Source organism: Neolamprologus brichardi, chromosome 12, assembly GCF_056152115.1.
Source record: "Neolamprologus brichardi isolate AB-2024 chromosome 12, ASM5615211v1, whole genome shotgun sequence".
Taxonomy (NCBI): domain Eukaryota; kingdom Metazoa; phylum Chordata; class Actinopteri; order Cichliformes; family Cichlidae; genus Neolamprologus; species Neolamprologus brichardi.
In genome coordinates this window covers 36,008,190-36,035,890 of record NC_142115.1, presented here as the reverse complement: position 1 = coordinate 36,035,890, position 27,701 = coordinate 36,008,190, and the positions used below count along the sequence as shown (strand labels likewise).

At 41.9% G+C, this 27,701-nt stretch overlaps 1 protein-coding gene across 2 annotated transcripts in view; it reads right to left on the bottom strand.

The window, feature by feature from the left end:
- Positions 1-27,701, bottom strand: part of LOC102797264 (protein unc-13 homolog B-like) — a 211,869-nt gene that overhangs the window by 64,928 nt on the left and 119,240 nt on the right. The window contains exons 13-18 of one of the 2 annotated variants that reach the window (XM_087849490.1): positions 20,313-20,362; positions 19,764-19,839; positions 17,386-17,391; positions 10,679-10,753; positions 5,048-5,267; positions 4,738-4,965 (exon numbers count right to left, since the gene is read on the bottom strand). In XM_087849490.1, coding sequence (XP_087705616.1) covers positions 4,738-4,965; positions 5,048-5,267; positions 10,679-10,753; positions 17,386-17,391; positions 19,764-19,839; positions 20,313-20,362 — 655 coding nt within the window. Of the gene's footprint in view, positions 1-4,737; positions 4,966-5,047; positions 5,268-10,678; positions 10,754-17,385; positions 17,392-19,763; positions 19,840-20,312; positions 20,363-27,701 lie in introns of those variants that run through there. The other variant, XM_087849492.1, reaches the window with a different exon arrangement.

The following is a 27,701-nucleotide window of genomic DNA, read 5'->3' as shown; positions in this document are numbered from 1 at the left end:
CATATCGTAAGATTTGTTTTGTTTGTTCCGCTGTTGTATGGCACTACGTTGCCTGGTGGAAGGACATGTGATCAGATACAGAGTATCGGGGTTCAAGAGTGGTATGTTGGTCACATGTCCATCCGCCAGGAAACATAGTGCCGTACAAGTAGCGTGAAAAACAAACTTCAAAGTAGCGCTACGTGTTCAGCTGGAGGCGTGGATGACGAGCGGCGATAAACTTGCGAAAAGCAAGTTATGCTCAACTCCACCAGTGGATTCTGACAGCGTGGAAAAGTGTGAAAACATCCACGATCACCAACGGATTTCGAAGGGCTGGACTGCTGCATGATGGAGAGGAGGACACCGCCACGGCCCTTCAGAGGGTGTTCGACTCTGACACTGACAACGAGGATTTGTTTGGTTTTGAAAGTGACAACGAAAGAGAGAAGCAGAGAGTGGATGACGAAGCCATCCTGAGCCTGTTCTTATCCGACACTGGAGAAGAGGACTTTGGTGGTTTTAGTGCGCAGGAAGAAGAGAAAGATGGTGGTGAATGACTGACTTTTCTTCTTGTTAAAGCCGTGTCACTGCACCTGAGCCTAAAAGGTAGGCCAATCTATTTTTCTGGTGTGCTGTAGGTTATTGTTATGTACTACATTTGTTACTCGTTTATGAAGCACAGTACATGTTTTGTACTTGTGCATATACCTAAAACGTTATGCAAATATGTACCCATAACTTGTTTTTCAAAATATTAATAAAAGGGGTGTGTCTCCAAACAGCCATCTCTTTCCTGACAATTCCCTTTGTGCATATTCTCTTACATATGATAAGTCAACATTGAAACACCTGCGGCTTTTAGTCAGGTGCGGCTAATGTATGTACAAAACAGGATTTTCCCCTGATTTTAGCTTGTGCGGCTAATATTCAGGTGCGCTTTGTAGTCCGGGAAATACGGTACTTGGGTGGGCACGGATCTGGGAGACACAGTTTACCACAACTAACTCCAACATGTGGCGGGACTTCTGCTGGAAGAACATTATACGCTATTTCATAACGCCTAAACAGAAGTCTAAATTCAGTGCCACACCTGCGTTTTGCTGGAGGAATTGTGGGGAAGACATGGCTGATTACGGTCATATATTCTCACTCATACGACCCTTCTGGACGGAAGTTGTAAAGATAATTACAGAGGTGTTGGGATTCCACGTGTCTTGTACATTTACCTCATTGTATCTGGGATATTTTACAGACGATTTAGTTGCAGATGATGTTTATCTTCTGAAAGTTCTCTTGGCTTCTGCGAAGAAGGCCATAACAAAACGCTGGCTCTGTAGAGACCCTCCCACTGTAACACTTTTTACCTCTACAGTGGAAGACGTCAAATTGATGGAATGTATGACTTTCACTCTGCGACTGCAGGGAGTTCTGGGAAGGAGACGATGGAGAAAATGGCTGGACTTTACAGCTTGTGGCAGCAGCCTTTAATGCATAGAATTAGTAATGCAGACTTGCTGACGTATGTATATGTGGATGTGCAGATGTATGTACGGGCGTATGTTATCTTCCCATGACCTCATGCCCTGGAGGACGGGGCAGTGGCCCCCCCACACCCTCTAGCAGATCATTACATGAAGGAACCTTTTAAAAAAAAGCGCATCCATGCTCACAGGTGTACACATGGGTGATCACACACACACAAACGACACCCTTTTTGGCTGCTACCTCAAAGCACACTGTGCTGTCGATCTTACGTGCTGCACAATAATGTTTAATATTTAGTATTTACTGTCATATTCCCATATATCATTGTGATGTTGTTTATTCTATTACTCTCGTTTTCTTCTGCTTGTTTTCTTTTTTCTTTCTCAACAGGTGATCCAGGTGATCGATATATGGATTTTTTTTCTGCTTATTCTGTTGGTTTTTGTTTTTTGCCCTTCTCCCTGTTCCTCTTCTCAGCTGTTTTTCTTTCCCTCTTTCTTTCTCCCAGTCAAGTCTGTCCCATATTCAGCAAGTGAAAATAAAATAAACAGTAAAAGGTGAATCAAATGGACCAATACGGCAAAGCTGGGATGGTCAATTTGGTAAAGTAAATCCGTTGGGCATCTTTCTTCGGCTTTAGACAATAATTTTGATGGCAAAAGAGCCAAACGGGACAGGCAAAAAAAAAAACTTCCCATAACCTCATATTGTTTCTGTTTTTTCTTTTTCTTTTTTTATTTTATCTTGTTGCATAAAAATGTTCCTAAACAAATAAAAAGTGTCAAAAATAAATAAATTCTATTACTGTCATGGTCCTGGGTCGGTGACCCAGCGCTTTGAGTCTATTATTATTATTTTCTAGTTTATTCTGATTTTGTATTAGTTCTTTGGGTTTGGTTGTTGTGTTTATCATCCCTACCTGTGTCTCCCTCTGTGCTCTGTTCGGGTTTTGTGTTGTAAAACAGTTTGTGTGTTTCCTGTTTTACTTTACTCTTACTGTAGGTCTGTGTCTCGTTATGCCCATCAGTTCCAGCTGTGTCCCCTCCTGTGTGCTATTTCCTGATTACCTGCTGTGTGTATTTATAGTATGTGTCGCGTCGTCTGTGTTTCTCTGTGAAGCTTCTGCATCATTTTGGTATATCTCCGTGTCTCTCTGTTCTTCGCCTCATGTCCTCTATTTGTGTTCGTTTTCCCGGTTTAGGTTTATATTCAGTTCTGTCCTCACCTGGTTTTTCACTGTAAATAAATCTCCACCTGCATCTCTGCTGCCATCTGCATCTTGGCTCATTCATTCCACCACACGACCGCCGCCCCAGCCGTGACAATTACTGCATATCAAGAATCGGTCGAGTATGTTTGTCAGACCTCGTTCAGCAGAAACGTGAATGACAGCCATCAGGTTATGAATGATTTTCAGCAAAGCAGCAGCTCCACGCCCGTCCCTGTATCTCATCTTTAAACGAGCTCATCTCTGCTGATTGGGGAGACAAGGTGTGATGGCTGCTATGGAAACACTGCTGCCAATATATGGTGTGATATGTCTGGTTGCTTTGGTAACAGTGGCAGTCCTGATGATGTGCGGCGAAGAGAGGTGGGGATGTGAATCCGTTCAAATTAGTAACTCCTTCCTATAAACAGTTAAAGTTTCAGCACAGCTCAGGAGACGGTGTGAGGAAAGAAGATGCTTTATGAATATGGGTGGAGATTTTTTAGCAACTGTCGCACTCCGGCTCAGCGACGCTCTGCTTCACTTCTACACAGCTGCAGGTTTACACAGGTGTCGACGAGAACTGTGCCAGCTTTCCTAACACTCATCGGATTTGAATATGCATGAAAAAAACTGCTTTGCTTTTCCAACTTTCTAACACCCACAGTCACTCTGTTGGGAAAGTGTCGGAAATTGTGCACTGAGGTCTGGTTGACTAATATTTAGGCCTCCTTAAAGGCACTGTGTGTTTTTTGCATTTACCAGGAGAATTTATTTACTAACGGACATTAATGACACCTTGGGGACTCAGCCAATCCCAGGTGATCCCAGCCTATGGCTGTATCCCAATTCAGGGTCTGCAGCCTTAAAGGCCGCATTTTAAGGCCAATTACGTCACAGCGACGCGACGAAGGCTGTCCCAATTCAAAGGCTGCTCGAAATGCGGCCCTCAAATGCGTCCTTCATTTCCCTGAATTTTAAGGACGTGGCGGTGTAGACTTCGTGGCCCAACATATCCCAGAATGCATAGCGCGGCGGTGGGTGTGAATAATTTTGCCAAAAAAAAAAACAGCGGATGAGGGGCGCCGAAGAGTAAACTTTAAGTAAGTACTGAATATTATGTCACTTATTTATGTGCAAATGTTTAATAACGAAGATCATTAAAACATTACTGTTGGCCACATGTCAGCAAAGTTATGTGACATTAGTGACGTTTGTACTAACTTGGTTTTAAAGCCTTTACTTTAAAATATACGCCGTTCAATAGCTGAGCTTAATCAGAGAATGATCAAAGCTCATGTAGAAACAAACAAATGAACAAAAGATTTTCTCCTTCTTTTCTGTCAAACAAAGCTGTATGAAACGTTTCCAGCTGTTAGTATCATGGTTGCTAGGCAACCTGGGCAGCGCGACGGAGGCTAGACCGTCCCATTTCACAAGCCTCGCACTTCCGGCCTTAGCGGTCTTTGAGTACGCGGCCCTTGAGGATCGTTGAGGCTGCAGACCCTGAATTGGGATACAGCCTATGTTAGCTGACACCTTAGCTGAAACCCATTAGCCTGACTAAAGCTGCCTCTGCAAGACACTTTGCAACCCACCATCCAAACCACTTTCATATTTGTCACTGATGCCTGTGGAGGTCTTGCTGGTGCCGTAACTACTGTATACTTTCCACGTATAAGCGGAGATCCTTTTTGACTAATGTGGGGCCTAACTAAAATACACTAAACTAAATGTGGCTGAAGTCAGTGTTAATTATAAAAAGGGAACCTTCACATTTTACTAGAGTGAAAAGAATCTGGGAATTACTTTTCCTGGATGTCTGCCAGAAATTTGCTCCGAACAGGAGTCTGAAAATGTTGGGGAGAGTTTGTGCAAATGTGTTTTTATCTTTCAATAACTGAAAGTCAGACAAAAACGGAGGCAGATTAAAGATGCCTTGTAGTGAAATGTGGCATTTGCACTCCAGTTTAAAACTACTTTAAACATTTCAATGGTCTCTGTAGAGAAAATAGGCAACTGTTTATGTTTTTAACTTTAAGTAAGAAGTAACAAGTAAATACCATTGATGGTGATCTTGGCTGACCACTTGGAAGTGCCATCCAGCACACTTTGCTTAATGTTCTTCATGTTCTGGGTGTGGACCATCTTGGAGATGTTGAACACTTTACGGATCTCCTCAAAGATCTCTGGCTTGTTCCTCTCGCGGATTTTCATCCGGTCTTTCATGGCCATGATGATGTGCTGCGTCCGGTCCTCCGCCCCGGTCTTGGAGCTCTTCTCGGCCGCTCCTGAAGGCGATGCAGCGAGTTCACAGGAAGCAATAATAAATATGACAATTCAGCTGTCAGGTAGTTTAATAACTTTACTTACTTTGCAGGCAGTCGGCGTTTAGCAGCTCTTGGCATTTCTCATGCACTTTGACCCCGCACTCTGCACAGCGCATTCCCTGCCGGGCGATGCCCCACAGCAGACCCTCGCACTCGTAGCAGTAAGTGGGTGTGGTGGCGGTCCACACTTCAAAATTGTGCGGCGTGGTGCAGGAGATGGGGTAGATGAGAGCCTGCAGGGTCTTCTTGTATACGTGGTTTTTCTGTTGGAGGGAAAAAGAGAGAGAGGAAGCGATAAAGAGAAGGTCAGTCACAGCCAGAGCGTCTGAACGAAGCATAAAAGCGAGTAGGACTGGTTTTTAAAACATTTTCCAAAGAAAGTAAACGGAGGGAGCAGAGATGGAGCAAAAAGGCGAGGATGCATAACAAGGCAAGACAGAGGACGACGAGGTCAGTGACAGAAATGCACAAAAGACTATTCGCACTTAGTAATACATAATTATATAAAAGTATATATTAGCTAGTTGTGTTCACTGTACTCTGATTTAAGTAAGGTCTGCAGAAGTAATTCAGGAAAGCTGTGAAAATTAACCACAGCGTAATTTTACGGAAGTATCATTTAAAATGACAGCGAGCTTTGATTATGTACAGCAGTTAATTTGATTGAAATTCTACGACTTTCCTCTGATGAACTAAATTCTGATGTTGTGGGAGGAGCGTGGGAGGAGGTGAACAATCTACACAAGACCAGAGGACACTTTGACAAGAAGCCCAGTTTGATTTGGTGAATTTTGTACAGAGGGCAAGTGAGTCATTATTATTATTGTTAATGCTCTCTTTATTCTTTTCTTTATAATTATCATGGTAGAGATGCTGGTGCAGTGGAGTTACTAATAGAAATGACTGTTTTGTATCAATAATTTCACTTTTATTGATCTGACCTTCTGATTTCACTTTGTTCTTTTCTGTGATTTTATCACCTTTGATTTCCATTTGTCGGCGACTGTTTTTGGTACTTTTTGGCTGTTGATGACCAAAAAGGACGAACCTTTAGCGGCACATTTTTAAAGTTTCTTTTCACACTGTCTGACTGAAATAACAGAACCGTCAGCATTGCACACGTTGTTTATCTCAGTGTTTTTCTTTTCTTTTCTATGAACCCCTTACACCATGCACACCCACACGAACATGTGCAGAGTACTCTTCTATAAATGTTTATGTAGGTCTGTATTTTCAAGTAATAATTAAATGCATGCTCTAAATGACCAGCTCACTTTTAAAGCCTGCACATCGTTGGGCTCCAGGCTTTCTGTCTGAATTGATGAGAAACATAAACTTGGAATCGGAATCCAACAAAATAAAAAGAGTCTGCAACACAAGTCATGACGGTTCATATATTGTAGGAAAAAAGGTGAGAGACCATCAATACGGTTCAGTCCACCAACACAACCTATGGCCTTAAAACTAAAGTCACTCAGTTATAAGGCGAGCCGGTATTTATTGCATGGTCTACTTTTAGCATTGCACTTGAGCTGCACATGTTTGTGCACAAGTCTTCTACACTGTAAGACTTTTTTTTTTTTTTTTTTTTTTTTTTTTTTGCCTGTCCCATTTGGTTCTTTAGCCGTCAGAATTGTTGTCTGAAGACCAACAAGGATACCCAATGGATTTATTTTGCCAAATGGATCATCATGGCATTGCCGTATTGGTCCATTTGATCGACCTTTGTTTTTATTATTTATTTTATTTTATTTTCAGTTGTTACAGACGGGACAGACATGAGTGAGGGATAGGAAAGGGAGAAAGAAAGAGGAAGGAAAAGAAAAACAGAAGGGGAGAGGGACAGTGAGAAAGGGGGGAAAAAAATATCTCCGGGATCACCTGTTGAGAGAAAAAGAATAGAAAACAAGCAAAAAAACAAAACAAAGCAACATACTAAACACAACACCATCGCATTAATCTAGCTAAGTGTAAACAGCAGTAAATACTAAATATTGAATGTTGTTGTGCAGCACGCAGGACAGACAGCGCACAATGTGCTTTGAAGTAGCAGCCAAGAAAGGTGTGATTTAAGTCTACAAACAGTGAACACCTGTGTGCACACCTGTGTGGATCGGCGCGCTTGTATTCAAATGGTTTCCCCATGTAATGGTCTGCAAGAGGATGTAGAGAGCCATAGCCCTGTCCCCCAGGGCATGAAGCAGGCATGGAGGAGATCCAGGCCCCAGACATCCAGAGGTCCCAGAGTGCAAGAGCCCAAGGAGGACCACCGGAGGGGCATCCGTGCCACCTTCATGGGAAGGGCTGAGGATCCCCAGACGAGGGGTCACCCAGTAGCCACCGGGCAGAAACTAGAGGGGGCTGCACCGGCGTGCCCGCCGGCTCCGCCGGCAGCCAGCTGTGCCAGAGTGAACCGAGCCGCAGGCACAGAGGCCAGAGGCCCGAGGGCCCCCCGCGCCCCGGAAGAGGCCTGACCGAGCAGCAGGCGCCAGGCCCCGCCAAGTAGCCACCGGGAGTGAGCCGGTACATACCCGAGCGCCCAGCCCCGGACACCAAGAACCAACAATGCACCGACCCCTGAGGGCATCAGTCACCGGCAGGGAGTGTGGTGAGGGGAGATAGGCCTCCACACTTTGGAGGGCCTGGGAGTTCCCAGAGAGGTGGAGTCTAAGACCCGACCTGACATATAGACACAGACAAACAGGCACACACAGACACAGACATGCATTCCCACCCTCATGCACACATATACAAACACTCAGCACTCACCCAACGTAGGAATAAACGTAAATGGACACGTACACACAATCACACTCCCCAAACATACTCTATACCCCGGGTCCAGGTATCCACCCCCAGAGATGGAAACGGCACCCAGACCCAAGAGATGTTACCCTTCCCTCCGGGGTGGAGGCTAGCAGACCGCCCCAGGCTCCGCAGCAGCAGGGAGGCCAATCGGACAGCCAGCATCTCTTCCCAGCCCCCCCGCCCCGATGGCTAGCAGAGAACGGGGGTGTGTTAAGACCCCATACCCTCCTCCTCCCGCTCAAGTGTAGTGTTGCTGCGTGTTGCTCTAAAGTGTATTTAAAACAAGGGAGAGCATGGTGCTGCTGCCAGAGAGCAGCAGGTGTTAGCACGGCCCCTCCCGAGAACCCTCAATGTCTACATGGATTTAAAAATGAGAGGTGGGCACCGGCGCCAGAGGTAGGTTTGAATACACAGACCGTCTACTGGACGCCGTTAACGTGCCCACCCTCAAGGCCCTATATATATATATATATATATATATATATATATATATATATATATATATATATATATATATATATATATATATATGTGTGTGTGTGTGTGTTATGAGAGTGTAAGTAATGTGGATGTCTAAGTTGTGAGATAAAATTGAGGCACAGGTGGCCAGAAGAGGACAGAGGGGGGGGGGGAATGTCTCCCCTGCACCCTGGTGACACACCCGCACCCCAAAGCCCTACCTGTGTGGGTGGGTGTGGTGGAGCGGGAAGAGGGAGGCAGCCGGGGATGGGGAGGAAAAGAAGGGAGGGGAGGGTGTCCCTCCCTAGGGCCAGCTCCCCCGCTGACCCCAATAGGCACCCCCGTCCTCTGGTATCCACCAAGGCAAGGGAGCCCAGGCCCATCCAGACCGGGGCCTACGGCAGCAGCACCGCCAAGCCCCACAGGACCCGGGGCAGCCCACCCTACCCCACCGCAGAGGAAACTGTACCCACCCCAACATTCAATCATCTCCCAGACTACACAAGACACAGACACCCAGGTTAAGTTTATTCTCCACCTCTCCTATGTCTCTCCCCCACCTGCAGAGTGGACTCCTGCAAAGATGGAACAACCTCCCTGCCAGTTGAAGAGCCCCCCGGTTAGGCCGATGCACAAGAGGCCCCCTGCGCCAGGGCTGAGCCCCCGTGCACCCACCCGCCCACAACCTCGGCGACACACCGACGAGGACCGAAGCCCCCAAGGCCCAGCCAGAGCCCCAGCACGGAGGCGAAGCACCCCCGAACCCCAAACCCCCACGCCCGCCCCGGATCCACTCAGGGGCAGCCAGGCCACCAGGCCAGTAACCTACGTCCGCCAGCACAGACCATCCTCCAGCCCCGCTGCACGCAGCCACGAGGAGAACACCCTCTGAGAGCGACCAGAGCCACTAACCAGGTTATGAACACAACCCCCGGGTTAAGCCCTCCAGGGATAACGTCTCTAGGGGTCCTCCAGGTGCCCTAAGCCCATCCCAACCTCCACATCAACCACAATAGCCAAGGCGGGACCAAACCATGACCCCCCAACCCCGCTAGGTGATGGAGCCGATCAAAGGAGCCCAGAGGGATTGATCTAATGTGGTGGCAGAGGCTATATCGAGACTAATGTGATCTATTAGATAGTTTCTATATTGGCTAGAATTAAGATTATTTTTATTTTTCCAGTTCATGAGGACCGTTTTCTTGGCGATGCATAGGGCAGTAAAAACCATGTGGACTGTATTAGTTTCTGTAGTGACATCATCCAAATTTCCCAACAAGCATACTAAAGGGGAGGTTGGAATTTTACATTTCAGACACTTTGATAAGTCCTCACATATCTCGTGCCAAAACTTCTGCACTGGTGGACAGAACCAAAGAGCGTGGATGTAATTGTCTGGTGTATTGCCTTGACAGTGTGAGCAGTTGTTGGCGGATGTAAAGCCCATCTTGAACATTTGATGACCTGTATAGTGCACTCTATGCAGTATTTTGTATTGTATTAATTGCAGATTGGGATTTTTAATCAATTTAAAGGTTTTTAAGCACATCTGAGACCAGACGTTTTGGTCTAAGCTGACTGATAAATCTGCTTCCCACTTTGCAATAGGAAGGGATATTGATTCATCTATTTTAGAAAGTGTTCTGTATATTTTAGATAATAGTTTGGGGGATTTAAGAGTAAGAAATTGAACCACACTTGGTGGTGTTTGTAATTCAACTTGACTGAGGTTAAATTTCTTTTTTACTATGGATTTAATTTGTTGATATTCTAAAAATCTTTTCTTGTTGATCCCATATTGTGTAACTAGTCTGTCAAATGGAATAAATTTTGTTCCTTCTAATATATGTTCTAAGTATTTAATTCCTTTACACTGTAAGACTCTAGTAAACTGTGTTTCATCCAAATAAGAGGCTCTTAATTTTTCATGTGTAATTATACTCTGAAAAGAAAATCCCAACCCTTGAATCTCCTCCTGTCCTCTGCTGTATCGTTTTCTGCCAAATCCAGTGACCTATTTTATGCACTTTAATTATTAATGCTTCTTCTGATATATAATGTAATCACCATCATGACTTGGCACAGCGAGGCATGGAAAAGAATTGCAAAATGAACTATAATAAACAAACATGAAGTCTGCCCCTGCCTCCATTAAAACATGAAGCTGTCTGAAGTTGACTCAGCAAAATCCAGAGCCTACAGTATATTGGATCTCCAACAAACAGATCAACAATATGGCTGCAGGATAATGACAGCAGGAAAACAGTTGGAGGGAAAAAAGTGTGAAAAAGTGTGTGTGACTGTTTGTAAAAATAAGTTGAGCTTAGCTGGCATCGAGGTAACTCACACTTTTATTGTTTGTGTGTGTGTGTGTTTATGTGTATGGCATATGCACTTGGCCACTCACAAGCTCTTCGTCTTTCAGGGAGGTCCGTGTGGCCAGTGTGTGGGCGAGTCCAGCTTTCCTGGACTGTAGCATAGACTAGAAATGAGAGAGAAAAGAGAGAAATCAGGAATTCACAGCCACGGAGAAACACGCAAACAAACACGTTTAAAAGAAAAGACAAAGACAAAGAAAACTTTCAGCTTTAAAATTCAGGGAATCAATAGTTTGTGTGATGTTGGGCTTTTCTTTGAAAGCAGTGAAAGCTCAGCATCACAAGAACAACACACGCTTTTGTTCTCCTTTTGTCTTTGAGGCACACTTTCTGAAACACACTACTCTCGTGTATTGTCTCCTTGAGGACGAACCCTCACGCACGCTCGCGCTGCTACAGTTGTGAGGCTCTTTGTGATGTACAATTAGCAGGAATCTTTCAAATTTGCTCTGCAGGTTTGTCGAGGCTAGAGGCAGAGTTTTCAGTGGCACAAAGGTGGTTATGTTTTACCTTCTGAGACGAGCAGATGAGCTGATAATATTCACTATGAATGATATTTTCATATCACATGTGTCATATATGAGGCTGTTAAGTCATAGGTTAACCCTTTAAGACCTACCATAGAACCAAGTCCGCCAGAGCTTATATTATATTTTTACATGCTGTGGAGCCATTTTTGGGAGCATTTCAAGTTGCTATACATCAATACAACCATTACAGCCTACATTTATAATATGTCTAATAATATGTCTGCATTAAGTGCATAGTAATTACATAAACTGCAAAAAAGTGCAATAAACTACAAAAAAAATTGAAAATCGTTTTTGTTTTTTTAACATATATTTCTAGTTAGAGAAATTTAAGAGGCTTATCCCTCAAAACTGTAAATACAAAAAAGTTGCACAAAATAGTTTCCCACCACAGGAAATTTATTTTGAGTGTCTTCATAGTTTTATTTTTGAAATACACCAATTTTTATATACTGCAGGAAAAACAAAAATAAATATTATTGTGCAAATTTGCAAAAAAGCAGCATATGCATCAAAATAAACTATTTCCAGCAGTGCAATATGAGTCCTAAGCATCCCAGAAACGACACAGAAAGTCATGAAGTCAAACATAACTTTTAAAAACACCAGTATAGGCTCATGAGGCCCTGATGGTAAAAAACTGCATTTCCACGAAAATGACGTCACTTCCGGTTTCGAGCAGGTCATGGAGGACATGTGAAAGTTCGCGCTAATGGACGTAGGAAGTGTTATGAACAGCTGATCAGATCGGCAAAGCGTGTTTCTGGAATATTATGTTTTTGTTGCTGCAAGTGCTTTTTATGCAGTTTTTGCAAAGCTATATGTGGAAGGAAACTGTGACCGAGGACAAGCTGATGGCATAAGATGTAAGTACAACTCCTCCCGTTTCATATGCAAAAAAAATTATTGCGCTAGCTCACGTGGTTGCAGAGCTACCGGGATTTAAAAATAGTTACGCAAAACGGAGAGTGCTGCTCTGACCGGTTTTAAAGGGTTAAGGCAATTCAGGGGGGCATGGAGTAACTGCCCACAGATTTACATTTTATGATTAAGTGTTTATGGATCTGCTGAAAACCATTAAGTGTACAAAAAAAGATACAAAAATAACAAATGCAGATAGGATCATGTGAGCTGTTGCTCTGCCAGTATCATCAACACACAACTTCACAATACAGCGAATCTGAAAAACATTGTTAGATAATTGTCAACACTGCAAGATCTTACTATGAACCCTGAAATGATACAACTATACGTATTTATTCACTGTATTTGTGGTCATTACTATTGGCTAACCCTGCTTTTTTACCCTTTTATAAATTTCTTGGTCACCACAAGTTGCTTATCTTCACTAACCTGACCTTTTGGTCAGTTTTGGTTAAAAAAAACAAACACATAACAACAATAAGTTTTGCAGTTGGTCTTCAGGTTTTTGTTACACATCTGGAATTTCAGCAAATTGAGCAAAAATGTAAAAAATAAGAATATGTTTAAATTTTAGGCCTCTGTTGTGCGGCTGTAAGAAATAAAAATAAGCACTAAAGATGCTCTGAGAGAAACATCATATATTAACTTTTCTGTGGCACTTCTCTCGTGTCTCAGTTGGAAATGTTATCGTTATCCTTCACATCTCTCTATGACCTGTTCTTGGCTGGAGTAGGCGGCACTCGATTATTTAAATCATGTGTCAAACGAGCACACGCAGAGCCTTAAGCTGAAAGCTTTGTGCAAGAAAACGAAGCTAATATCATTATTGGATTTTGATGAGTCTGCTAACACAAAGGAAGCCTGGTTATGTTGAGCTTGCTTTGTGCTCCGCCCCTCTCTGCATCATTTTCACTCTCAGCATTTCAACACTCCAGTTCACTGAAGTTGTTCCCCTTGCTTCCAGTCTTTGTGCTGAGCTCAGTTAATTTCCTGCTTCTTGTTGGTTTACATTTAATGTGAAACTATAAGAAAGTTATTGACTAAAAAGGAAGTAAATAAAGAGAACACAGGTAGAAACCACTAAAGCTGAAATGTGTTTCCATTTCTCATTTGTGTGACGCACCTGAGAATATTCTTCAAATACATGCACAGATTTCTTAATCCTACAGTGACGCCTCTCACAGCAGCTTGCTGTCAGTTATCATCATATTAAACTGATCAAAGTCATTTATTTGCAGAATGAGTCGTTACGAAACTCTTCACTTGAAGAAGCAGTGTTTTGATTGAGTGCAATGAAGAGTTTTCTGATTGTTAGTTGCCTGTATTTAGTTTAGCTTCCTTCATTGGAAATTAGTGAGAGGGAAATCAGATCACAGATACTGAGAGATACTGATTACTCTCTTTTTGTGACATCAAGGGCTAAAATTTATTAATTTACAATGTCAAAAATGGCCCATTATATGGAGTGAGGTTATTATCGTTAACGAAAACTAGAAGTGAAAAAACATTTTCGTTAACGGAAATAAAAATAAAAACAAAAAAAGGAAAACTAACTAAAACTGGAATGAGTGTTCACAAAACTAACTAAAATTAACTGAATTTATAGCAAAAATGTGTTTAGTTTTCATTGATGTGTGCGTGTCATACAAGAGTCAAGGGTGAAAATGAAGTTTAGTTTCCAGATTTTTTTCTTGCTGTGTCTCATTATGCCAGCAGGTGGCAGTACGTTAGTCGAGTCGTCTGTGTTGCTGCTCCGTCCACGCGCAGAATCATGTCAGGAAAAGTCGGAAGAAAGCGCCAGAGTCCAATTTGGGATTACTTTGAATATGACTGTGTTTTGGATAAAGCAAGTGTCTTGTAGTGGAAACAGACAAATTATGAGGGACGTTTCTAAAGGGAAAAAAATCCCACAAACCTTGAAGTGCACTTGAAAAGTTCACACAAGAAGGCTAACCTAGCTTAGCTTGAGAAGGTAAGGGAGCACACTCAACCCTCATCCCCAGAAAACAGAAGCTAACCCCAGGCAAGGCAGCGTGATGCATCCCGAGACAACAGGACGGGGATATCTACACAACTGTGTGAGTCAATTACCTTCAAAAAGTTTATCAATTCACTTGAACCAAAATTACGAACACCCGGTGCTGCGAGAGTTAATAGTCTCATTGGGGCCAAGATATACATTTTATAGTTGCCTGGTATCAATGGTTGTTCATCTGCCTTTATTTATTTATTTATTTAAAGAACCCATAGGTGGGAATATGAGTTGTCTGTCTCTGCGTGTTAGCCCTGCGACAGACAGGCGACCTGTCCAGGGTGCAGTATGGTAGCTGGAATAGCAACATACCCAAGGATAAGCAGAAGAGAATGACTGATATGATGAAACTGGGATTTTGTTACACTTAATTATTGCAAACACGACTAAAACTATAACTGAAACTAATCAAAACTAAACTGAAACTAAGGATTTTCAAAAAAATAAAAACTAAACTAAACTAGCAAACAAATGGTAAAAACTAATTAAAACTGATATAAAATTGAAAATCTGAAGTCAAAACTAAATAAAAATAAAAACTAATGAAAATTAGTTTTTATTTTACAAAACTATTAAAACCCTGATATGGAGTGAGGGTTTTGTGGAGTGTAGATTGTACATATACACATTCAAGGTCTTAACCATCTATATCAATAAACCAAACTTTCACTGGTTCTGTCTAACCTAACAAAGGTAATTACATATCGTAGCTTTAATATTAGCCTGGCATTGCATCACACTGAGCCCTGAATTTGTGCTCACATGAGTGGAATGAGCTGTTTCACATACGTGTCACATTCACTGAAACCAGGAGAACCATCAGTATGATCAGTTTATAATCATGCATGTGAGATAGATATAAGACCTTTTGCTTAGTCACGGTTTTTCTGATGATTAATCACATGCCAGTGCCACAACCTCCTGTTATTTTTAGCGCTGTCGATTCAACTAGTTTGTTGTGTTCGTGTGAACTTATCAGTGAAGTGAGGTTATCGAATTCTCTGAACAGTCATTGCGAGCCCTCTTGAAACACCCTCGTCTTTCCTGTTAGACCTAACTGTTCAATAATTTGCTGTAATGGTCAGTTCTCTGACATACGCCTCTCCAGCTGAAGTGCATCAGCCTGAAAGGTATTACCAAGCATGCTTAAAGAATTAAACCCTCTCCAGCTGTGACTCAATGGAAAATTTCTTTTTTCTTTCTAAATGCTCAGCTTCTCCTAATCCATTCTGACAGCTAAGCTCATAGAAGTGGATACGATACCACTGGACAGGTAGACAGCCCAAGGTGAAATATCTTTAAAGTGCCAAAAAGAGGTCAGTCGATGCTGGAAAACATAAAAACATGTCCGTGGCCCAGTAGCACAGACTGGAAGCTCCTGTCTGTGAGCAGGGAAGGTTAAAAGAGTATCTAGAATTTATATCTTCATATCTTTTGTAGAAGGATGTCCTAGCAACAGGATGCAACGCAATTATTTTATTCTATGCCAGGGGTGGGCAACTCCAGGCCTCGAGGGCCGGTGTCCTGCAGGTTTTAAATGTGTCCTTGATGCATCGCAGCTGATTTAAATGGCTAAATTACCTGATCAACATATCTTGAAGTTCTCCAGAGGCCTGGTAATGAACTATTCATCTGATTCAGGTGTGAGATCTAAAACCTGCAGGACACCGGCCCTCGAGGCCTGGAGTTGCCCACCCCTGTCCTAAGCAAACCTAACCCTAATCTAAATGGAAAGAGATCCATAACTTTAATTTCAATAACACCAGGGTATAAAAAACAGGACTGGCCATCAAATGTTATTAAAAAAACAAAACACTTTTAAGGTTTTATGAATTTTTAAAGTGATATTTGTCATGGTGAGTGCTGTGTGGGAGGCAGGATGAAGGACCCAATTGCAGGACTCGGAAACAGAAAGTTAAACTTAGGGCGTAGCTAACGCTACATAAAAATTAACTTAACAAACGCTAACTATAATGTCAAACACAAAAACTAGAATGTAAACTGTACACTGGAGACTAAACTGGGAAACACGAGCTAGGGAATTCCCGGAACACGAAGGGAGCAAACACAGCACGGAGAGTGTAGGTTAACAACGCCACAACGACCAGGAGAAGACTGAGGACTAAAACACACATCGGAGAACTCAGAGAACGAAACAGGAGGGAAACACAGCTGGAACTGATTAGGCAGGACGTGACAAGAGAAGCAAAACTAAACACGCTAACAAAGCACACGTGACTATCAAAGTAAAACCGGAAATACGGCACGCTGCAGCTCAGTCCACATAACATCACAATCAGCCAGAACCAGAAGTCCACTACATCTAGTCAATATGTATCCCACTGTATCTATGTGTGCATGTTTCCTGGTTTGGCTGCATTACTCTTTGGTTGGACACCATGTTGCTCCTAAAAAGCTCTCTGCTGTAAGTGCGATTTGCATTGTAAAAATAGCAGCAATTTTGTAATTATCTTATTTCTATTTATCTGAAACTTTTACTCTTTACAGGTAACATCACAAACCATTGTCTGTTCGCATTTTTACTCTTCTTTCCGAGTTTCTGCAGTTTTATCTTCAAACTACTTTAGTTCTATCTGAAAAGTTTCTTGTTCATCCCTGGACATCATCTCCTGTCTGGGTCACTTACTCTTTATGATTGATGAATTGACAAAGCTTGATGAAGTTAGATGAGCTTGTTCAAGAATCTTTAGATCCCTTCAAACCTGATCTGTCACATCAGCCATTGAAAGAGTGACCTTCACCCTGGAGCATCACTTTAAATCAAAGGAGACGAGTTTCTTTAATCAAACAAGTCTCAGGGACTGAATATTCACAGCTGCAGCCAACGGATCTACGTCTGAGCCTCTCCAAAGTACTCAGCAGAAGACTGAGGGGAGAAAGCCACTACTTACCTTAACATTTATTAGCGTTTTTGTAGAGTAGTGGATGTGTTATGTAAAAAAAAATGGAGCGAAAACAGTTTAATCGAAAACACAAATCCCCCTCAAAAAAAGGCAAATCTGAAAATATTCACACAAAGTTTTGTCAGCTTATTTTGAAATAAACGGATTTATATTTGACTCGTATGTGCTGCATGTGTGTGCATGCTCACACTGAATGTATGAAAACCCACAAAAGAAAAACTCTCACTGAGCAGATCAAAATGCTTCGCTACAAAGCAGAGTTTGAAACAAAGCGCCTCAAACAAATAATAAAGTACAGCAGCTGAAATCTCTGGTCTTTTACTCACCATCGCCTGAGGGCCGACAAAGGCAGGGAGACATGTGCAAAGAAAGAAAACAAGAAGAAAGAAAAGGTTAGAGACAAAACAAACAGGTTCCCCTCTGAGAGGACCAGCAGCTTTTACCCTGAAACCAACAATTCACTGCTTGCAAACAAACTACTACCCAGCGAGCGCTGCTGTACGAGTGCTATTTCAATATCCTGCATCTAACCTGCAAATGATCAATCTTTAAGAATCAAATCAGGTGATTGTAGTATGTACAACTGTTGCATCAGTTTTTTTTAATTGCCGCTTTAGAAACTGAAGGACTTTAATCGATCATTACAGCTGAAATCCATAAGTAAAGTTATGGCAAAACATCTCGTGCACCACAGTTACAAAGAGAAACAAAAACTATGCACTAGACAAAACAGCAACATGGAAAATCCCCGTAATACATATTTGTGCAATGGGTACATGAAAAAAACAAGCAAATGAGAGCTACGGTTGCTTTGGTGACCATCGCTAGGCCAACAGTGTGTACTCCACCAAAGCTCAGCACTGAAGCTCATGAATCTGAAAGGGGGACTATTATGCTTTTATTTATTCTCTGACTTGTATGTATTGGTACTGTACAGGTTAGTAAACCCTGTGAACCAAAAGCTGAACCTTCAGACTCCTGTGAACGGATTCAGCTTTTTTTACCTTACACGATAACTTTGAGACGCACTTTTGGCTGTGAGCACAGAAGCCCCACCCTTCCTTTGCTGATCCTCTGCTGCTCAAACCTTTAGTTTATGGTAGCAGCCAATAAGAAGAAAGTTAGCTTAAAAGGGGAGGAGCTTAACCCTTGTATGGTGTTCGTATTTTTGTTACTCAGCCAGTGTTCATGGGTCTGGTGGAGTTTTGGCTTTCCAATTAACACTATCAAACAATTTTATGTTAAATTACTCAACAGATGTTTACTTCATCCCAATTACGAGCCATGTGAACAGCAAACACGGTTAATTTTGTCCCTTTACCTTTGTTCGATCGCATTTATGAATTAATGTGCTTCTCGTTTTTTTCCAATAAAATGTTATAAAAACAATAAAATCAGTTATAATCAAGTGTACATATCTTTAGGTTTTGATGGTATATACTGCCTAAAGGGGCAGCAGCCTCTAAATGGCATGGGTCTCACAGACCCGAACACCATACAAGGGTTAAACAGGAAATGAACATACTAAGTCCCCTATGATCTATACTGCCTTGGCTTTATTTCGGATATTTATCAGCAGTTTCTTTAACCCAAACGTTTCAACTGAGTGATCAGGAATGGAAGCTGCAGATATTAATTTATTTCACACTGCTGGTTTGGTGCATACGATAAAAATACTGTTAACTAACCAATAATAAAACCTCCCGTTCTTAATTCGACCCACCTTTTGCTTCAACAGTTTCAACTCTCCTGGGAAGGATTAGGAGTGTTTATGGGAATTTTAGGCCAAACTTCCAGAAGCACATTTGAAAGGTCAGACACTGATGTTGAAGGCCTGGCTTGCAGTCAAAGGTGTTCTACTGGGTTTAGGTCAGGACTTCATGCAGACCAGTCAAGTTCTTCCACACCACAATCTCTCATCCATGTCTTTATGGACCTTGCTTTGCGCACTGGTGCACAGTCATGTTGGAACAGGAAGGGTCCATCCCCAAACCGTTCCCAATATAAGCATGGAATTGTCCAAAATGGAAGAGTTTCTTTCACTGGAACTAAAGGGTGGAAAACAGCCCCACACCATAATCCCCTCTCCACCAAACTTTACACTCGGCACAATGAGTTGCTGTGATCCCAGTCACTTTCACTTTGTTATAATACCCCAAACAGCTGACTGTGGAATATTTAACTGATTGGAAATTTCACTACACTGCTGGAATTCCCTGAGCTCCTGGGAGCGACTCACTCTTGCATGTCCGGCTGCTTTATCTTATACACCTGTGGCCGTGGAAGTGATTGCATCACCTGATGATTTGGATGGGTCAGTGAAGACGTTTGAGAATATAGTTATATAGCTAGACTTTCACTTTGTCAATTATTAGAAATGCAAAATAATTTTAGATATAATCACATATGAAATTCATGTTAGCTGGGAAAATTTAATTAAGCGAGTTGTTCATTATTCACAGCAGTGCCACATGACTCCATCATTGCAGTTAAATGATAAACCTGTTTTATTGCTCTCATGTGGGAGATTGTTTAGCTCGCTTTGTCACGATTGACTGACATTTTCAAACTGGTACATCTGCATATTCAAATACAAGTCAGTATGAAAGGTGGCTGTCTTTATTTTCAATTAGCTGATCAAGTTTAGGGTCAGAAAGGGTCAAAATTAAAATGTCACAAGGAAAATGATTGAGTGTTTGCTTACCAGCTCACTAACGAGGGGAATGGGCCTTCTCTTGCGGAGATCTGGCATGCTGTCGATGCCAAACGGTGTGTTCCCCCTGTACACAACAATCGAATGTGGAAATGTATTGATCAGTTTTTAAATAAGGAAAACCCAGAGTACAGCGTACCTTCAGTTCATGGCCTTTTTTTTGCAGATTTTTCCTTAGACCTAACTACTCACAAAAACCACAAATATCCTCCGCAATCTTTTGGGAGGAATTTGTAGCTTGTGCTGGGGGCGGAGATTTGTAAGTAGCCAATCTGAGAGCGTTTTATATCTCTGCTTATTGCATCTCCAACATTCTCGTGTCATAGCAGTCTTCTTAAAGCCCTAAGATGGCGCCCAAATTTAGGGTTTAAACCATAATAACAGGAATTTATATGCATTTTATGACCACACCCAGAATGCAGTTTTTCACTATTCACGGGTGCTCTAGAAACGTGACACCTGCAAATTTCTAGGGTCGACTGTATCACACTAACTCGCTTGAACGAACGAACACACACACATCAGAAGACCTTTACTGACCCTGGCTTGGCCCACGGGTGCTTGCTGAGGTCACCATCTTGATCTCGGCTCTGAAAAAGAAAGTCACAGGTCAGGCGTTCAGCTACTGGGTCTGGCTTTACTGGATTCATCACAGTGGTGCATGCACATGCACAAGCATGAGCAATAGAAGAAAGTGAAAAGGAAATAACAAGACAGAAGCACAGCGACTCAAATGTGTTGGTTGAGTTTCAGTACCGCATGCCAAACAGGACTCTGCAATCGATTGAATTGTCGTCATGCATATATGAGCCTCATTAATGTGGTTTCCCCTTGTACAGTAAACACAAATAACATGTGCTCCCAGAAAACACAAACCAAATATTTACCATGTTTTTGTTTTTTCTTCTAACGGGTATTAAAGGAAATACCACAGTGACTAACACACGTCACCACTTTTATGTCCTAATCAGTGCGGGCATTATTGCATATACATAACTACATATAACTGAACATCTAAGTGATATAAATGCAAAGGGAAAATTAAATATAGACACAAGCATGATGGAAATGTATAAATACAACAGAAATAGAATCATAGAAAGAACAGTTTCTTTAAAAATACTGCGTTTGTCATTTTAATGGGGGAGAAACCACAAAACAAGTAACCTGATCTCCATCTTGACTTCCATCTGTAACACAGCACAGAAGAAAAAAGAAAAACAAATGGAAAACAGTCACAGACTAGTTTGTGAAATAACAAGCCGCACCCTGGATTATTCATTTTGTTGTTAATTCCTGAGTAATGCTAAAAGCAGCACAGTTGCTGAGCTATCAGATAGATGAGGTCCGAGGTCATAAATGTTTCATTAACATGTATAATTTATCATGAAAATGACTCCTAATATTTCGCTTCTCCTTCCTCTTTAATGTGAGGCTAGCTTTCCAAGGAGATAATTAATGTTTTCTAATTCAGCAAATGGCCACTGCCTTAAAGGAGTAAGGGACTCTTGAGTGGCAGGTGATACATTACTCTCACGGGACAAGAAAAGTGTAGCGCCAGCAGAAAACGTTTGGTACGGTAAATACCCAAAGGAACCTTTTGGTACTGGGGCTCATTCATAACCTCTGGGTGAGGGTATCTAAAGAGGACACCGGTGGTTAAGCTTTCATCAACGAAAACGATGCACTGCAACCAGGACAGATCAAAGAGTTTCAGTAACGGGAAGAGGCTTTGATGACAGGAAGCGGGGAAGGAAAAGTTTTCCTGTTTGTTCTTCTAGAAACACTTGTGTTGACAAAAAAGTTAAATGATGACTCAGTTACCATTTATAGACGTCTGAATGAATTAAAATACCCATTCTCCTTTACTGAGAAGATGAAGTGTGTTCATATCGCTCTTCAGTTGAAACATTTTAATGGTTCATCTGCTCTAATCACAAAAAAGCAAAAAAAACCCAAATTAAAACGTGCATTAATCAGATATTTTTATCCAGTCCTGACTCAAAGAGTTAAATTAACTGAATCAGTTTGATCAATTGCTAAATTCTTCGTTAACACAACACATCTCAGAGTGTAATACAGCTTAATAAATCCAATATTCTCCGGTTAATGACCGGTATTGGCTGTTATTGTTATTGGCCGCCATTGATACTGAAAAAGTTGTACAACCAAATAAAATGCAAACAATAAAACAACAGATGAGCCCAACATTAAATGTCATGTAATGACTACCTTGCTCAAACTCCTCCTGAGAGAAGGTGGACGCACTGGCAAGGCTGCGCCTAGTCTCTCTCTTCTCACGAAGAATCTGCTGAAAGCTCCTCAGACACTTTAGCCTGCGCTCATCCATCTGGCTGATCTCTGTGGATAGCTCTGCTGCTTCTCCTTCTGGTTTGTCCTCGGAAACTATAGGGGTGTCCATGCTAGTTTGTTGTGGCAGTGGGACATCAGTTTGCCCTTGCTCTTCCACGGCTGCAGGTTCGTCAGCCAAAACCGAGGCCGACAATGAATCTGCAGTGGTACATTGCGAAAGCTGAGCTTCTTTAATGCTCACATCTGCAAGAGTTTCTGCATGTTTTTCTGTAAGGCCATCAGGTTGAGGCAGTTTTGCAGCACTACTGCAAATCACGTCAGGGCAGACTGGGAGTTCCTCAGGACACGGTGGGACAATGTCAGAAAAAGGGTGTTGGTAAGTTTCTGTAGACCCCAATGTAAGGCTGTTGATGGCTTCTTTAAGCATAGGCTCCACATAGAAAGTATCTAATGTATCTACAGTGCTGGTTATGCTTTCCCTAAAAGCAATATCATCACCACCAACCACATCACCTTTTTGGGTTATATCAGATGCTTGAACCAATTGTGTCTCATAGCAAAAAGGTTTTGAAGGCAACTGAGTTGTAGGCAGATCTGAAGGCATTGATATTTCAAAGTCTGTTTCTTCTTCAGGATTCACAGCTCCAGGTGCTTCAAGTTTGCGCAACGCACCCCGCAAGGCAGAGCTAAAATCAAGTACTGCTCTACCTATGCGTTTGACATTGAAACCCCCAGCTTGGGGATCTGCATTGCCAGGGTGAGAGAATTGATTTCCTAAGCTTTGGTTACTGGCGTCAGTCACGCAGGATGCCTCGGTCCACGTCATTGCTGTAGACTCGTCATACGCTAAATACGTTTCAACTTGACAAGTTGTTGTAAAGCTCAGATCAGCTGAATGCCTAAAGTCTGATTCCTCTGCTTCAGCATCATGCCCATCGACTGAGTGGTAACCAGAACTTTGCGGGTAGGACAAATCAGCAGCACATTCATATGCTACAGTGGAGTTTTCACTGGGATCTGCCGATCCATGAATCCCAGACTGGTTCTGAGGCCGCCTCCTTCGCGGCTGCCATTCCTCTCTGCTAGAACTGCTGGCGGGTGAGTTGTAATGCTTTCCAGAATGTATAGAGAGATGTTCTGAGCTTGCATTAGAACACTGCCCAGATGTACCATATCCCGTCGCACCACTGTATTGTTCCCAGCTCCCAGCTCCTTCACAGCAAAGAGGGCTCACACCTTCATGCTCCCTTGTGTAAGCTGTTTCCCTATGCCACACGGATTCCATAGGTCCACTGTGTGTTGGTACAGCATCCGTCCAATGTTCCTCCCCATCACGAGTCCTCTCTTGCTTTCTTCCATGACTAGATGATGGTCTTTCTATGTCTGATTCAGATTTGGAACTATGACCAGAAGACAAAGAGCTGGTGCTCAGGCAGTCTTGACCATCCTGCCTATCAAGGTAGCCAAAGCTGAGTTTTCCTGCTATAGCGCCTACTGGGATATCAGAGCTATGCTCAGAGGTATCCTCTGGTTCCTCTAGTTCCTGATGATCCACGGATTCAGCGATTGGGGAAACTGTTGAGTCTTCTGGCAGTAATTCTCTATGTATGCTATGGCGCTCATTGCATACTTGAGGGAAACAATTTGACTCTGACTTTGGCACTGCACTACCTAAACTGCCATACGCACTTGCAGGCCTCCTGCGGCAGGATGGGCCATCTTTGCACCCTACCCCTGACCAAGTACCTGCATGGGCTCCAGGCTTGTTGCTAGAACGAATGCCCTCAATCTCCAACAGAACAGCATCTACACACGATGATACTTCCTCAACTGACCCTCGAACTGAGGTCAGGTAATCCCTGAGGTCGGAGATTTCCTCCTGGATCTTGTTGATTCCCCTCAGCTCTTTTAGAATGTGCTCGATGATGGCACTCGACTCCTCCTCTTTATCTTCATCCTCTTCTAGCAGTGTACCAGGGAGAGCTCTGTTAAAATTGTAGTCAACACAGTCACCAGTAGAATAAGGTCTCTTTGGCCGAATACGGGGTGAGGCAAAATTCCTTCCTGCTGTTGATACAAACTTCTTGCCATTCACGTCTGGACCAACCGGAGCATAGTGTAGGGGTGGCCGTAATTGCTCCGGAGCATCCCGAAGTCCTTCTTCGAAGGAGATTCGTTTAATATTTGCTGGTGATCTACATCTTTTATGCTGCAAAGTGCAGGGTATTCTTATACACCCCTCTCTGTTCAGTTCCACCTCTCCTACACATGGTGGCCCAGATGCTACACCATGCGTTTTAGTGTTTGAAACTGTGGGGGAATATGCTTCTGCCCTTGGGCTAACCTTTGGGTATATGCTCCTGTGCTCCTTTCTGCTCTCATGTGTTTCTCTCGCCTCGTCTTCCTCAATACCTGAATAATAGAGGTGGGAATCTGGGACATGGTGGTCTGCAGATCCTTGCAATAAACGATGTATTTTGCCCCGAATAACTAGTGCTACCCTTGGGTTTGGAGCCCTCTTCTTAGGTGGGTGAACTTTTGACTTTGCGCCTCCTTTAGGGGAAACACCTGCTCCGTGTTGTCCATTGAAGCGATTCTTGGAGAACATATTCTAAAGAGAGCAGTCTGTCCTTATCTAGTTCCCCACATTATCAGTGGGAGATGTATATACATGATGTATCATAGTTCATTAATAAAGCCTGTCAGAAGCTTATCCAGCCCAGCCACTCAAAGTCAGTGGCCCATGGCTAAAATGGGAAGACAAAAAATAAAATGTGTAAAAATTAAAAATACTCTGTCATCATTAGATAAGCAAAGATGTCACAAGATAATCAACCTGTACTCTTTAAAAAAGGCGCATGCACACTTATTCATGCACAAAAAAAGCAATGCTCTGTTCCCAACACATTTCCTCTCCTTGTTCTCCACGAGCCTTAAAACGTGTCCTCGCTGTACTGGAACGATGAGGTTCAATCAACCCTTCAGAAAACAACTGTTATGTCAGAACAGCCTGACCGAGTCAGATCAATCTGAAACACAAATTTCCAGTTCGGAACATCAGAAACTAATTACATTTGCTATTTATCAAACATTTATATGTTCAAATGAATACGATTAATTTGATTATTTATTTCGTAAATGTTACAAGAATATCTGAAAAATGAGAATGGCACGAACTTCAATTAGGAAAGATTATGACGTAGTGATGTAAGTTCCAGCTCATTTAAAATCCTTCCAGCTTCAAGCGCTTGCACCAAATATAATAACGAAATGGTTACTATTTAAAATTGCAAAGCTCCTGGAACAGACAGACCACGTTGTTGCAATGTATGATAACTGCTCTTTCCTAATCCACTGCATTCACTACAACTTGACATTACTCAGTGACTGACGACTAAAGATGTCAAAACACAGCTTGTGTCTTTCAAAGACGCACATTCAGCAGCAGACTGACATATGTTGTAAAATTAACAAAGCCTTCTGTTCAATATTCAGGTAACTCAAAAAGTACATTTCAAAATAATGGGCAAAGTTGTTCAACCTCTGAGATTTCTACATGTTTAATCTTATATTTACAAATATTTTTTCAGTTGTTGTTGAGAAAATATTGAACAGAAGAGGACTGAACAGCATTGGGACTCTTTGGCCTATCACCCTCAAACTACAGACTTCAGATTCAGATGCGAGCACTTCACACTGATCGCAATTACAGCAAATGAAAGTGTCAACTGCAAAAATCACATATGAACCCAGTTCCCCTACATCAACAAACACACTCACATATCAGCCACCCAGCACATCAGCTGTTCTCCTTGTTACCATCTGGCAGACGTTACAGGAGTCTGTCTGCTCGGACTACAAGACTTAAAAACAGTTTTTACCACCAAGCCGTACGACACCTCAACCACAACACTTAAACACACACAACACAGCACTCAGAAGCTGCAGCTTCACAAGTACTCTGTTTAATCTGCACTGGTCACTTCACTTTATTGTCATTGATATTTATATTTAAAAGTGCAATACTGTAATTTTCTGCTGCTCATTCCTGTGCAATATCCCGTCTGCCCTCCCGTCATATTTCTTTTCAAGATTTTCTTATTAAATCACTAGTGTACATATATTTATATTTATAGATACATATATATTTAGTCTTCTTTTCTCTTTTACCATGTGTCTCTAATATTTTGCTCTTTACTATTTTTTTTATTTTATTATATTTTATTATATTTTCTCCTACTGTATCATGCTGCTGAGTGACTGCTGCTCGTCAAACACATTTCATTGCAATGTTGACCCTGTGCTAACTTGCATATCCTCCTGAGACCCAGGGAAAAAAAAGTATTTTGATTTTGATTTTTTTCAGATAAATCAAGTGTTGGGATGGTAAAAAACACATTACAAAAACAAAATTGTTTTTAACTAATTTTATTTAAATTTTACAACATGTGCACTCCAGTGTACAAGGGGACTTCATTGATCACGAATGTGAAACTAACAAAATTCAAGACCTATTTAAGAAAATTAAATGCTCCACTGAAATTTTTGTAAGGAGGATATTAAAACTTATTTATATAACAATATCATAAAAATGTAGATCATGGGTCAACTTAGAAGTCACTGACACTTCACTAGCTGTAAGCCATTGGTTCAGGAACAAGTGATTGCACTGGGCTTTCTATTTCACAAAAGTCAATTAATTTATGATATCTGAGGAAGTACTGTGATTTTTTTATTTGGAGACACAAAGGAACATTTGGCACTTCCCACATCTCACATATGTTTTACTGTTGCACCCAACCATTCTACAACTGAAATGCCTTGGACTGTTAACCATTTCAGGCAAGTGGTGTGAACCATATTTTGTTACACTCTCATCTGGTTGGGGCTTCCTTTTCTTGATTTTTGGAGAGAACTCTTCATTACTGGTATTATTCAGGTCTTGTTCACATGTTTGTCCCTGGTTTCTCAGCCAAGAGGAGCTTGAACTCCAGATACTGTGAGTTCTTTTGGCACATTGAGATCATTGACAACTTTCAGCAAAGACGTGATCTTGTAGAAACAATCAGGTGTCATGGATTCAGCTATAATTGCGACTCTTGTTTTTTTACTTTACTGGAAAACATTTCTGCATTTTACCCATATTTTATTTTTAACTCAAAATCAAAAATTCCAGATTCTCCTACATGTTGGTTTTGGACCAGATAGGACGACAGATTTCAGGTGGCCCTGTGTTTTTCTCTATTACATCTGCCACTGCATCTCGATAATCTTTGTGTGGCTCCTCCTGGGTTCTCACCCTCTCCTATCTGGCTCACATGACTCTCATCTTCTGAAAAATCTATGTTTGAATCTCCCTCAATTATTCTGTTAAGAATTCTCTCTGCCTTTTTCAAAGAGTTGTCTACTAGGAAAAAGTGAAATAAATACAAGTACAAAGTCCCGACGTGCACTAGAGTACACATTAATAAATTAGTCATTTCCTCTGTGAAACTAAATAAGCTTAATTCTTAAAAACCCCTCAAATTATTTACTAGATGTTTATTTTTGAAAATTAATCAAAATCTGATTTTAAAAAACATTTTAAATGTAAATATCATGCTTACCTTTCTTTCT